A 13,467-nucleotide genomic window follows, 5' to 3' on the forward strand; every position below is an offset into this window, starting at 1 on the left:
AAAGACAAAGGAACACAGAAATCTGAATAAACAGGCCTTGCTAAGTTTCCTTCAGTTTATTACACTCACTTCATATCCTTTGTCCCACCCATGACTTTCTGCTCTCCATCAAGTCTAACAGAAAACCCCTCAGGTTTAAGTATTCCTTCAGGTCTTTATTCCTTATGAAGGCTCCCGTAGCACATAAAACTTACATTAAAGAAGCTTGTATGCTTTTTACTTCTTAATCTGTGTTTCATGATAGATGCCCTAGGTGAGAACTCAGAATGGTAGAGTAAAAAGGTATTTTCCTCCTGCTACAGAATGTGTATCATGGTTGAGCAAGTCATGGGGTCTGGGGTCAGATATTTGCAGAGCATATCAACCTGTTGAAGACTAGTTCATCTGAACATGATCTCAGATAGATTAAGTACAGCATGGACTAAATGATAAAACGGGAGAGTACAGGGAAAGCAAAGCTACGCATCACATCAAAGTAGGATCCTGACACGCTTTTATTCCAGTGGTTTATATACGGTCATATCACGTCACTTATTCGCGTTGTGCCCCTCGTATTAATAAGAAAATGGCAGAGAGGTATTAGGGAACCACTCAGTTTGATTTGGGAAAGTTTCTTAAATTGGAGAGTGTGAATTAGCTTTGACCCAGAGAAAGAGCTGAACTGAAAACCCTGAGGTTTGCGACTCTGAACAAACCCTTGATGTATTCCTACCAAAGACAACATGACTGAGGTTACCCAAGAGATCACTTTGCTACAAAACACTGCCAGCTATGCACAAGGTAAAATTACAAGACATAATTTATCTGCAGCACTCTTCAAATACTTTCACCTCCAGCTTCCAACTGGATACTATACTGGAATTGTGTGAGGTCAATGCAGGCTATAAAAGCCTTCAAATTTAAGTATCTAATATGTGAAAGCTATCTGGGGGACTAAAAATATAAACGATACAGAGTGCCACCCATTAAGATGGTCATGCTCATTATTTAGTGGGAAAAAAAGAATGCCGCAAGAGATGGTAAAAACAATCAAACTTACAGGTACAGAGAAGCCTTCCTTAACTAAAATACCCCAATTTCTAAAATAATCGCTTTCCCCAATTCCCATAGAGTACTGCAATCTATCTTCCAGAGTGCACTAAGAATATTGATTTTTTAAAAATCCTCTTTGAGAGTGGCGTTATTTGAAGTTCTCTTTAAACCTAAAAATTCCTTAGCAAAGTTCATTCAGCAGTAAAGGGCCCCTCTGGACCTTCAAGTTTTAATGTGAAAGTCTCAATCTTTGCTCCACAACCAACGGTCGCTCTCCCACCCTCCAAAGCTGAGGAAATCAAATGCCTTGGAACCGAATGTTTCAGTAATTCAGATCACTTAAGTGAAAACAGAAATAACCTGGGCAGGAAAATGCGCACGTTTTTTAAGAGCTTGGGGATTGCAAACATGGGGAAACGCCGCCACCTATAGGTAAGGGATGGGATCATCAGAGGGGAAAAACAACAACAACCCTAGGGAAACCTTAAGGATAAGCAGCTGCTTTCATTTCGAAGCTTCAAGCTGCGCCACTGCAGCGTCCGCAGACGAGATCGGCCCCTCCCGGCTGTTCCGACCACTCAGCGCGCCCTGCGCAACGTGATTGACAGGGCAACAGCCCAATCCGTTACCTAAACTCATCCATTGGGAAACAGTGACCCGATGCTCCCGGAAGCTCGGGGTCCGCGCTCTCCCAGCATCCTTTGCCTTCCGGCTCTGTTCGGGCCCCGCGGGCCAGTCCCGCCTTGCGCGCCCATTTCGAGCCCGAGTGTCAAGCGCGACTCTCCGGATTGAGCCTCCCGCGCACGTTTTCCAGGACTGGGTTCTTGGCCAGGGGGCCAGAAATGGCGCAGCTGGAGGGTTACTACTTCTCGGCCGCCCTGAGCTGTACCTTTTTAGTGTCCTGCCTCCTCTTCTCGGCTTTCAGCCGGGCGCTGCGAGAGCCCTACATGGACGAGATCTTCCACCTGCCGCAGGCGCAGCGCTACTGTGAGGGCCATTTCTCCCTCTCGCAGGTGGGGCCTCCAGCCTGTCCCGCCCAGGACACGCTAGAGAGGGCGGCCCCGGCCCAGCGCCGCTGTCGGGGCCGTTTCTCCCTCTCGCAGGTGGGGCCTCCAGCCTGTCCCGCCCAGGACACGCTAGAGAGGGCGGCCCGGCCCCGGCGCTGGTTTCTCCCACCCTTATCCTTAGCTCCTGCCAATTCAAACAGGAAAGAAACTGGGTTCTTTATCTCTGTTCCTGTCTCTGAGATCTGTGAAATACCTGCTAAATAAATGAGTAAACAGTAGATCTGTCTCTAGGAAGAAATGCTCTGGGAAATTAACTGATGGGGAACTGAGTTACTGCCCCTCTTCTTGGCAACGGATAGCCTAGTTTTTCTTTGCCAGTTCAGGGGTTAAGAGACATTGGATTACTCCCAGGAAATACAAGAAAACTTCGGTTTAGCTCACCTGTCAGGCACCTCACTGTGGATTTTAGGAACTGGGTAGGAGGGGCAGGGGGGAATCCACAGCCTCTGAGAAGTGATATGTTACATTAATTCCGTCCTTGGTGTTTTAGCGACCGTCTATTAACCGGATTAACTGGCAACTAGTGAAGTGCCAGGATGTTTGAATATATATTTTGCTACGTAGATATATAGGTACAGGTACAAAAATAAACATATTATCCATCCCTTCTGGTAAAAGGTATTATAGAGTAGTGGTTCGAAATACAAAATCTGTAGTTAAACCTGCTTTTAAATCTTGGCGCTGTAATTTGCTAGTCATGTGGCTTGGATATTTTCTGAGTTTCAGGTTATTCTCATCTGAAAATGACAGTAAAAGGCTAAGTACTTTAGGGCTTGTTGCAGGATTGAATTCAGAGGGCTTAGCACAGTTCCGGGCTCAGTACATGGTAGCAGTCATGGAGCCTGTGGTTTAATCCCTTCAAATACTTTGATCTCTAAGCCCGTCAGAGTTCCAGTGGATGTTTCCAGCCTTTCTACAACTGGAGCATTTGCAATTTAATCGCCAAAAAATACAGGCCCTCTAAAGAGTATGTCTTGGAAAATAGAAACTGAGTTCAGGTTGTTGCCTACTGGTTGCTGGTACCTTAAGAATCACAGAGCAAGTACAGGTGCAAAACATAAGCAACGCTTCTCTTTAGAGGAGGTATCTGATTTGTCGTAGGATAACTTCCCCAAATGCCTGATCGTTGGTAGAGATGTGTTTGAGCTTAATATCTTTATGTCTGTCTTACTGGTATTACCTCTTGCTCTTGCTTCATTATCGGCCTTTTATTTTTAAGTGGGACCCCATGATTACTACGTTACCTGGCTTATACCTGCTGTCAGTCGGAGTGGTCAAACCTGCCAGTTGGATCTTTGGATGGTCAGAACATGTTGTCTGCTCCATTGGAATGCTCAGATTTGTAAATCTTCTCTTCAGCGTTGGCAACTTCTATTTATTATATTTGCTTCTTCGCAAGGTGCAACCCAGACACAAGGTTTGTGTTCAGAATAATTTACTGTAAGCTTATGTACAGTCATCGACAGTTACGATGAATTGGTTTTATGAAATTGATGAAAAATGTATTCAATCCTTAGTATTTGTGTATCTTTTGTAAAGATGAAGCAAGTTCCCTACCCCCATTTTAGAAGATATTTCTAAAATACTTGAATTTCTAAAATACTTGAATAACTCATATTTACTTATAAAATCTATAAAGTAAATTTTCATGAATTAAACCAGTTCAGTAACTATTTACTGAGCTTATTTCGTGTGCTAAGCACTGGGACTACAGACGTGTAAGTAGGGCAATCTCTTTCTTATAAAACTTTTATCTTCGTTAGGGGAAACAGACTTTACCTGAGGAATTTTTATGTGGTTTAAGAATACAGACCGTGGAGATGAATTACCTGGGTTTGAATTCTGTCCATTTACTAATTGTGTAACTTTGGGCAGTTTGCCCCTTAGTGACTCTATGTTTTTGTCTGTTAAATGGGAAAAATACAGAGTCTACATCATAGGACTCTTATGAAGAGTAAAGGAGCTTAATCAATGGAAGGTGCTCAGAATACTGCCTGATGTAATAGTAAAGACTCAGTAAATGTTAGTTATAATAATTATTTTTAACTTAGGTGATTTCAATGGTGTAAGTTATGAGAGGGGGATAAATGTGAAAGGTTATGAGGATACAGAGAAGGAGCAGAGGAGCACTTGTTGCAGCCTAACTGGGAGGGAGAGGTGTGGGTGGCACTGGGTGAGGCTTCTCAGAGAAGATGGCACCTGAGCTGAATCGACAGATAGGGCTAGAACTGGAATGACTGCCGGCAGGAGAAACAGCATGAGCAGAAGCAGAAAGGCGTTGAGCAACAGGATGCAGGGAATTGCTATCTGAAACCATAAGATTATAAAATACAGAGGTCGTAGGGGAGAGGTCATGAATATCTTTATGTTATAGAAGGTTTTTTGGCCTTTATCTGGTAGGTGATGGACAGCTCTTGATTTTAATTAAGGGAACTGCGTGATCTGGCTTGGTGATTTAGAGTAAGTGGAGGGTGGAATTCAAGGGCATAAGAATACTTTCAAACTCTGAAGTAATCCGTCAGGGCAAAAGAAGATATTTAACTTTAGACCGGGCCCACTATTTTCAGGAAGATCTCTGTAATATCATCACGGACTAGTAAGATCACTGGGTATGGTGGTATAAATGCTATATGCATACGTATATTCTCTCTGGTGCAGAGTTTTGAAGGGATATCTTTAAAAGAAATTGGTGGTGATGGCTCAGTGAATGCTTATGGACGGCACTAGGACATAAGCTCACCGAAATGGAACCACCCACACTGTGTCCCATTCACGCCCGTGTTCCCTGTAGAATTGCGTTCAGTGTCTTGCAGACAGTAACTCCTTAACTACTTATTGAACGACTCCAAGTATTTTAAGCCGTAGAATTTTGACAGACACGTGCAATGTTTTATTGGCTTCCGAGCTAAAAAGTATCAGAAAGTGCTCTCATAAATACATACTGTGTTTTTGCAAAGTCAGAAATTAGATTAATACTGAATAATTTTATTTAAGTAAGTAAGATTCAGGCCTTTTTTTTTATATATATATATATAGTAAATGTCTTCTCTAGCTGAGCAGAAGTAGCCTGTTTATTGTGAACTGTGTTTTCTCTTCCTTGTAGGCCACCTCAAGTGTCCAGAGAATCTTGTCCACAGTAACGTTAGCAATATTTCCCACGCTCTATTTTTTTAACTTCCTTTATTATACAGAAGCAGGATCCATGTTTTTTACTCTTTTTGCCTACTTGATGTGTCTTTATGGAAATCATAAAACTTCAGCCTTGCTTGGATTTTGTGGCTTCATGTTTCGTCAAACAAACATCATCTGGGCTGTCTTCTGCGCCGGAAATGTCATCGCACAGAAGTTAACAGAAGCCTGGAAAACTGAGCTGCAGAAGAAGAAGGAAGAGAGGCTCCCCCCTGTTAGAGGGCCGTTTTCAGAATTCAGGAAAATCCTTCGCTTTCTGCTGGCCTACTCCACGTCGTTTAAGAACCTGAGTGCACTCTTGCTCCTGACCTGGCCCTACGGCCTCCTCGCGCTGCTCTTCTGCGCCTTTGTGGCCGTCAACGGCGGGGTGGTGATTGGCGATAGGAGCAGCCATGAAGCCTGTCTGCACTTTCCCCAGCTGTTCTACTTTTGCTCTTTTACTCTCTTTTTTTCCTTTCCTCACCTCTTGTCTCTTAGCAAGATCAGGGCTTTTCTCTGCTTGGTGTGGAAACGGAAACTTCAGTTTTTGGCAGTGACTTTAGTCTCCATATTTTTAGTTTGGAGATTTACTTATGCTCATAAGTACTTGCTAGCAGACAACAGACATTACACCTTCTACGTGTGGAAGAGAGTTTTCCAAAGACACGAAATTGTGAGATATTTGTTAGTTCCGCTCTACATATTTGCTGGTTGGAGCATAGCGGACTCACTGAAGTCAAAGCCCATTTTCTGGAATTTAATGTTTTTTGTGTGCTTATTTGCTGTTACAGTACCTCAGAAATTGCTAGAGTTTCGTTACTTCATTTTACCTTATGTCATTTATAGACTTAACATACCCCTGCCGCCCACATCCAGGCTTGTCTGTGAGCTGGGCTGCTATGCAGTCATCAATTTCCTGACTTTTTACATCTTCCTGCACAAGACTTTTCAGTGGCCAGACAGTCCGGACACTCAGAGGTTCATGTGGTAATAGCAGGGTTATCTGGAGCTCCAGAAATAGATTTATTATTTAGACTATTTTCATAATGAAAACTGAGTAAGTAGAAATTTTGGAATTTCTTTTGGGCACCATGGTAAGCCTCAGATCATAAGACTTTTTTTTAATGTTTTAAATATCAAACATTTTAAATATATGTATATACACATATATATGTGTGTGTGTGTGTGTATATATGCATATATATATAAAATCTAAGGCAGTGAAGTGATAAAAAACAGAAAAATTTTAAGACATGCTCCATAAGCCCAAAAAATGATGGGAAAATAAAATTATTTGCAGCTATCTCATGGTATTTCTTTGATACTCTTGGCCACTCAAAAAGCTTGGAAGCTTTTTACACCAAGTTTAAGAAACCTGGGTATGCTTTGTGGTGCTGGAACTTACTCATTCTCTTCCAAAAGAAGTAGCAAAGCCTTTGAAGAACATTTACAGATGATGAGATAATAGTCTTGACTGAAAAGTTGTTTAATATTTTAATGAATGTAATTTTAAGCATCAGGCAAAACAGACTCACATCGATAGTGCATGTTATAAAATTAGAGGCTCTTCTGTGTTTATCTGGGAATCAAGTTGCTGATTTTTGTTAAAAATCTAGGAATGATGGAAGTCCTCTCACTGTTCCTACTGTGAAAATATGATGGCCAAAGATAAGTTGTGTTGATGATAACACTTTTTAAAGGGGATTTTCTTCCTGAAATACATCACTGTATTAGTTTCCTATGGATGCCATGGCCGTTACAGATTACCACGTATTTGGTGGCTTAAAAAAATGTCTGTCACAGTTCTGGAGGCCAGAAGTCTAAAATTAAGATGTCAGCAGTGTTAGTGACTCCTGGAGGCTCTGAAAGGTAACCCATCCTGTGCTCTCTCCTGCCTTCCGGTGTCTGAAATGCTTGGTGGTCCTTGGTTTACAGGTGCATCATCCCCATCCCTGCCTCTGGCTTCACATGCCTTCCTCTCTGTCTTCTTTCTCTTACAAGGACAGTGTCTTTGGATTTAGGGCCCACCCTGATCCAGGATGACCGCGTGTCCAGAGCTTTAACTTAATAATATCTGCAAAGACTCTCTTTGCCATATGAGGTCATATGTTCAGATTCCGAGTATACCTGTCTTTTGGGGGGCACTTTTCAACCCACCAAAGTTACCAAAGTAGATTTTTATGATAAAACTCATAAAATGTGTAGGAAAGAATTTCTTTGCTGAGATATTTTAAATAAAATTGTATCTTTTCTGAGAGGTTAAAAACAAGTGACTTCCAAGGTCACATAGTTGTAAAACTAAAAATAACTGATACTTGATTCCATGATCTGAAAATAGTTCGAATTTAAGGGAAGTTTAGAAATTATTTGATCTAGTCTTATTTTCTAGGTTAGGGGTTTGGGGGGGGGTTGGTTTTGGATTCCATGTCTGCTATTTTGAGTACATTCTTTGGGTTTTCATCCTATTACAGAAAAGTATTATTTGAATATGTTAACTTTGACATGTAAACTTAGAACTGTGAGTAGAATTTATCTTTTAATCCAGTTTTACGTTTGTAAACTTTTTAATCACTGTGTGAACTGTCTTCAGTGTTGAATTATGCTTTCTTTGGGTTTGACACAATGAGTGGATTTGGAAAACATGCTTCATTTGCAAATATAAAATTGTGTGCAGGTGAAAATTACAAGTGTAGTCTTGAGTAATAAATACAAAATCTTTTATTGTATAAACTCTGTGGGGCCAAGTTGTGCTCTATTTAGTGCTCAGAAAGCAGATTGATTGATTTTTTAATAATAACAGTGACTGTACAATGGATATTTCTACCTAAATTTTTTAAATAAGACAAGAAAGCACGCTCAGACAAATTATGATTTTATAATGGGAGACGGGAGTTCCAGGAAGTCAAAATTCTCCCCAAAATGTGTAAGTTAGGAAAAACAACTTTCTTATCTGATACTCTTGGTGCAAGGCTTTTATTTTTAGGCATATTTCTGGGATGAAAACTTTTTCTCTCTAACCTAGCAAGAATGAGGAGACTGTTCCACCCCATGGACTGAGGGAATCATTGTTCCTGTTAACTTTGAAGTGTTGAGTCCCTGTCTTTTAAGGGATCTTTTGGAATTCTGTGAATTAAAAGGTGCTGTACAGTGTTGCTTTTAGGAACATCCTTAAGTTATGTGTGTTTTGAACATTTTTCAAGACTTACCAAATAGATATTTTTGATATTAGACTTGACTGAGTTTCTTAATTACAAGGTAATTCTTTGTCAAAAAAAAAAAAAAAAAAGTGTTTACAGGCTGGGGAGCCTGTGGGCCCTTACAATTATTGTTCTTAAACCCTGTAAGTGGGATTATTCTAAAGAATATGATAAAAATATTTGGTCCATACATTTTTTAGGCCCAGTAATACATCTTTCTGAAATTTTTCTACCTTATATGAAATTGTATAGATACAGAGTATTACTGTTGTAAATGTAGAGTATTGTATACATATAAAGTGTTAGATGGCATTAGTGAGGTTCTGATATACTGTTTCTTCACAATTATTTATATTTCCTTTTAGCGGATACCTATAAATCTTTTCTGATACATCTATATATTTAATTTATTTTGGAAATACACTCACTCCTGAGCTCAAGCATAGCATGTCCTTTTGGCAATAGAAATGGTGTTAGCTGTCTGACCTCTTCCTCCTCCTCTTAAAGTTATTTCTGGAATGTGCTTAGCCTATCATAAAGTATCTAATAAAAATAGCTTAATGCAGTGTATTTATAATAAATAAATAGCTTAATGTAGTGTATTTCTAGTTTGAGTTTAACCACCACTGGGCTTGACAATTTTTTTTCTGTATAATTGTCTGAAGACCAGGTGTGGAGAAGAAAAGAGAGCCTCAGTTTTTATTTATACCCTCTAAATGGTGGACTATTTTTTTAGACTCTCTTTTAAGTAAAATATTTCTATAAAGAAATCCATGTTCATTAGATTAGAGAGCATTTATTATCTTTAAAACAATTAGAATTTCATTAAAAAGTGAAACAAGAAAGTAACATCATGCAAATAATATGAAAACATTTTTTCTAATGAAAATGTAAGTACAACTTAGGACAGTGGGCTGTAGAAAAAGCATTTAACATGGGAGTTAGGAATTCGTTATTTTACTGTGGTTTGGGAGTCAATAAGGCACGTGGTTTAATCTTTGGTCCTCACTTCAAATGAGAATAGTATTTGTCATAAGTCAGTGCCTGGCACCTAACCTTATTTCAAAAAACAATTCAGCCCCTGCCATACATCCATAAATTTATTATTATATAATAAATATTGAGTGGATGTATGCTGAATGAAGTTTTTTAGTACAGAATGAAGTGAATATCCTAGTAAAAGTATAATACATGACCATAAGCTAATTTCAGGAAATAAATGACCTGTTTGGTAATGAGAGCCATTCTAACCCTTTTTCATCTTAAGTCTCCTGACCTATGTTTAAAATTTTTTATTTACTGTGGTGTTTGGTAATTACACAGGTATTTACTTGAAAATATGTGTTGTTTTTATAATAGAATATGATTTCAAAACTTTTGCTGTTTATTTAAAATAAGAAAAATAATTAACTGCCAACCATTAAATTGTAATAGCAGCAGAATTCTTGATCATTAACAGTTTTAGGGGAAAAGGCAAATTACAACCAATTACAAATATTTCATGTTGTCTCAGGCCGCATTTTACTAATTTAGAGATAACTGTAATTTAGGGTACTTTTTAACATATTTAAATATTGACAAAAAGACAAATATTTCCAATATAATAAAACCTGCATAGCTAAGAAAATTATCATAAAAATGGATAGACTGAAGACACATTTTTAACATGTATCTGTGACTTCAACACTAAAGTATTTACTATTTGGAAATTATTTCTAAGATAAGAAATTTTGTCAGAGAGTAATCCAATAGTATCTTTATAATCATGCTTTTTAAAAAAAGAGTATTTGATTAATTTAATATTAATTTAATTTGAGTTCTGCATCACCATCAGCCCAAAATAGAGAAGGTATTTTTCTGATGAGAGAAATACTACACATTGCATTGATTTTTCACAATGACTGAAACTTAGGTTGATTCAGTTCAGTTGAACCGTATATGTGTACGGGGGGCACATACAAAACGAGGGAGAGAGATGGAAAGTAATAGTAACAAAAATCGCTGTTATTTACTTAGCTCCTACAGAGCTGTAGGCACTGCACAGACTGCTTTACAAACACTGTCTCGTTTGACCTTACTCGTGTTCCTGTTAGGGAGAAGTTGGTTTCTGTTTGACTGCTGGAGGAAACCAAGTCAGGCTGATCTGGTAACTTGCCTGCAGTCAGCTCCTTAAGAATGCGGTGTGACCTCCAAGCCGGTGAGTCTTTGATTGCTACTCTGCCTTGCCGTGGAAGTTCTTCATAAAGAGCAGTAGGGGGTGCAGAGAGAGGTGATAATCTGCCTTCATTTTGCCTTAGCTGTACCATTCATGGCACGTTATTTTTTATATTGGATGTAGTCACTTTTAGGCATGTTATTTTTTATATTGGATGTAGTCACTTTTAGAAATGCTAGAAACTGTTTAGAAGAGAGTGAGCAGATCATGAGTGTTTATAGTTCTGTTGAAGAGAAATGGCTAGAAGAATATATAGGATGTTTAACTTGGAAAAGCAGAGATCCCTTAACTTGATAACATCTCAGAGTTGAGGAATAATTATTTGCAAGGATCGGACTGTTCACACCTGTAGATCAAGGGCCAACAGATTTAAACTCGTGAAAAGCATACATTTTCTAATTGTTTATTTTTCTACAGTGGAATGGACCCAGAGAAAAGTAAGTTCACCTGCTCACTGGAGGCAAGATTCTATTTAACAGGGGTGCTACAGAAGGGATTCATACAGCAAGTAGGGAGAGTAAAATGGCTTTTTAAGATACCTTGCAGCCCTGTGACTTGACATTCCTAAGCTTGGTATGGCTGATATTTTGTACATGAATTGCTGAGTCATGGTGAAGTATTTCTGGTGACTTGCATAGTGACTTTGATACATTTTAAATTTCTGAATAAAAACTACTTTGAACTCTGTTCCCTTGTTTCAGAAACAAATTGGAGGTACAGACTTAGTAGGAGATATTTTAAGCTATATAGTGTTAGAGACTGCTGCTATTAAAGTGTTTAATTGGTTTTTTATTTTGTGATTCCTTTTACATTAATGAAGAGAATGTGCTTTTCCCCTATGGATCCACCGGGCAAGCCCTAGCTGTAAGGTTTTTAATGCAGTGCCCACTAGGTGGTGCCACTGTGCTATATTTCTAGGTGTTTCTGTACTTCAACTTTCTTACGGTCTCAGTTAACATTTTTTAGTTTTAAGTTTTGACCCACAAAGTATTTTATAGCATTCATGTCTGTTTATTATAGTGGTTTTTAAGCTGTTTCCTGAATTGTATGAAGCTAAGGTAAATGTTTTAAAAAATCATGTGTTTTGTCCTCACGTATTAGGTGATTTAACTTAGTGTATCTTCCCATGTGACATTCTTTTCTTCGTGGCTTAGTGGTGTAAATCAAGGTCTTTTCCCAAAAGCAGTGAGTTATGATGATGACAAATTTGAAAACTCATAGAGCATCATGTTGATCACTGTTCTAGGTGTTTTACCCATGTTGTCTTACGTGCCCCTCACAGTAACTCTGTGGGACTAGTACTGTTCTATTTCCACCCTGCACGTGAGGGAACTGAGTAGGGTTCAAGTATTTTGCCCAAGATAACAAAGTAAGCCGGCTGAGCTGGGATTCAAACTCCAGAATCCATGTTCACTATTCTCAGTGGGTGGGGGTGGGGGAAGTGGGAGGAAGGGCACAAAGTCTACCTGCAAGTTTGTAGTGTTTTAGAAAGAAAAATAACCCTGGTGAGTGTGGTTATACTATCTTATAGACGAGGAAAACGAGGCCCATGCTAATTTTGGCTGTTCGAGAGGCAGGTCGTCTTCCCTCTGCCACTGTGTCTTCCCTTTCTGTTCTGTGATGGTGCCGCAATGTGATATGCATGCGTATTTAAGAATTTAAGGGAGAAAAAAAGGAAACAACCCAGGAGCGGAGTCTTTAGACACGTTAATTTACATTGAAATAAAGACCTGTATTTTAATTAGAATGATTGCAGCCACCAGATGGAGGAGCACAGTTGTTTGAAAATTGATACTTAGTTTCTCCAAGGAAACTCCTATTTGGAAGCAAACTGTTGATTAAATATGGCATACTTTGGATTTTTTTAATTTTGACTGAAAATCTTAATTTTTTTTAATCTATAAATATATGTTTTAGGTACTTTAATGTTTTGTATTCTTTAAGGTATTCTGTAAAATGGAGAGGTTTTTGACTTCTCAAATTATATTATGGGTTCATGTCTTTTAAAACTGATTTTGAAGTAAACCTATTCTTTATAAGAATAAAAGACAAGCTTTTTTTCCTTTTTAAAAATTTGTTCAAATATCATGGTTTTATTTTGTTTGTAAATAAATGTGTTTTTTAATAATATTTTAGAATTTATTGTGCCTATGTAACACATTCTCTTATTCTAAACTGGGTACTAGAACATTTTTCTTTCACTCACTTTGTGCTAGCAGCCATTCCACCCTGTGCAGCACACACCCAATCCTACACTTCATGACAGTCTTCTTGAAATAATAGAACTGAATAATATTTTTAAGCTTCTATAATGAGTGCCCATCATTAGCCTGGATGACTGCCTTCATTTTATTCTCACAATAGTGGAAAACAGTTAAACTATGGGCTGATCACCTTGAACTTGTGGGTGCTGGGATTTCTTTCTTAGTGCAATGTTTTCCAAACACTTTACTTGGAAGTACTCAAATCCCAAATTTTGATCCCCGGTGGTAAACAGAAGAGACCCCTGCTTGCCTTTCAGACTTCCAGGTCTTGCTTCCACTGGGCTCTCCCTTGCTTATATGCAGCTCAGAGGTCAGCTGAGGACTCACACACAGATCTAGGGGTTCCTCCTCTGTGACTCCTCCTTTCTGGGATTTCCCTTCTTAATTTATAGCTACTCTTGCAGCCCTAAGCTCCATCCTCTCACGCCTCAAACCAGTGATACTGCAGTTTTCAGACTAGGGTGCGTCCTCAGGGGAAAAGGTATAAACATGGATCGCCCCCAGTGAGATCTCGCAGTCATCAA

At 38.9% G+C, this 13,467-nt stretch overlaps 1 protein-coding gene across 4 annotated transcripts; it reads left to right on the forward strand.

Moving 5' to 3' along the window:
* The first annotated feature begins 1,736 nt into the window (after window positions 1-1,736).
* On the forward strand, window positions 1,737-12,809 carry LOC105068267 (ALG10 alpha-1,2-glucosyltransferase). 4 transcript variants are annotated; one of them, XR_012504080.1, is made up of 4 exons: window positions 1,737-2,135; window positions 3,319-3,516; window positions 5,203-10,661; window positions 11,097-12,809. XR_012504080.1 is itself a non-coding variant. In XM_074357846.1 (3 exons), exons 1-3 carry the CDS (start codon window positions 1,875-1,877, stop codon window positions 6,256-6,258), a joined length of 1,515 nt encoding a protein of 504 aa, XP_074213947.1. In that variant the 5' UTR covers window positions 1,737-1,874; the 3' UTR covers window positions 6,259-12,809. The 4 variants fall into 4 exon arrangements, 3 of the variants coding, with proteins under 3 accessions (XP_074213947.1, XP_010952399.1, XP_010952400.1); XM_074357846.1 differs by having other exon boundaries at window positions 5,203-12,809; XM_010954097.3 differs by having other exon boundaries at window positions 1,737-2,045; window positions 5,203-12,809.
* Window positions 12,810-13,467: the final 658 nt, after the last annotated feature.

The sequence above is a fragment of the Camelus bactrianus genome, chromosome 34, assembly GCF_048773025.1.
Source record: "Camelus bactrianus isolate YW-2024 breed Bactrian camel chromosome 34, ASM4877302v1, whole genome shotgun sequence".
Taxonomy (NCBI): domain Eukaryota; kingdom Metazoa; phylum Chordata; class Mammalia; order Artiodactyla; family Camelidae; genus Camelus; species Camelus bactrianus.

Coding starts and splice junctions, on each gene's coding strand:
- LOC105068267 (XM_074357846.1), top strand. CDS start 1,875: ATGGCGCAGCTGGAGGGTTACTACTTCTCGGCCGCCCTGAGCTGTACC. Junction 2,136..3,318: donor GCCGTTTCTCCCTCTCGCAG/GTGGGGCCTCCA, acceptor TTTATTTTTAAG/TGGGACCCCATGATTACTAC. Junction 3,517..5,202: donor AGGTGCAACCCAGACACAAG/GTTTGTGTTCAG, acceptor TCTTCCTTGTAG/GCCACCTCAAGTGTCCAGAG.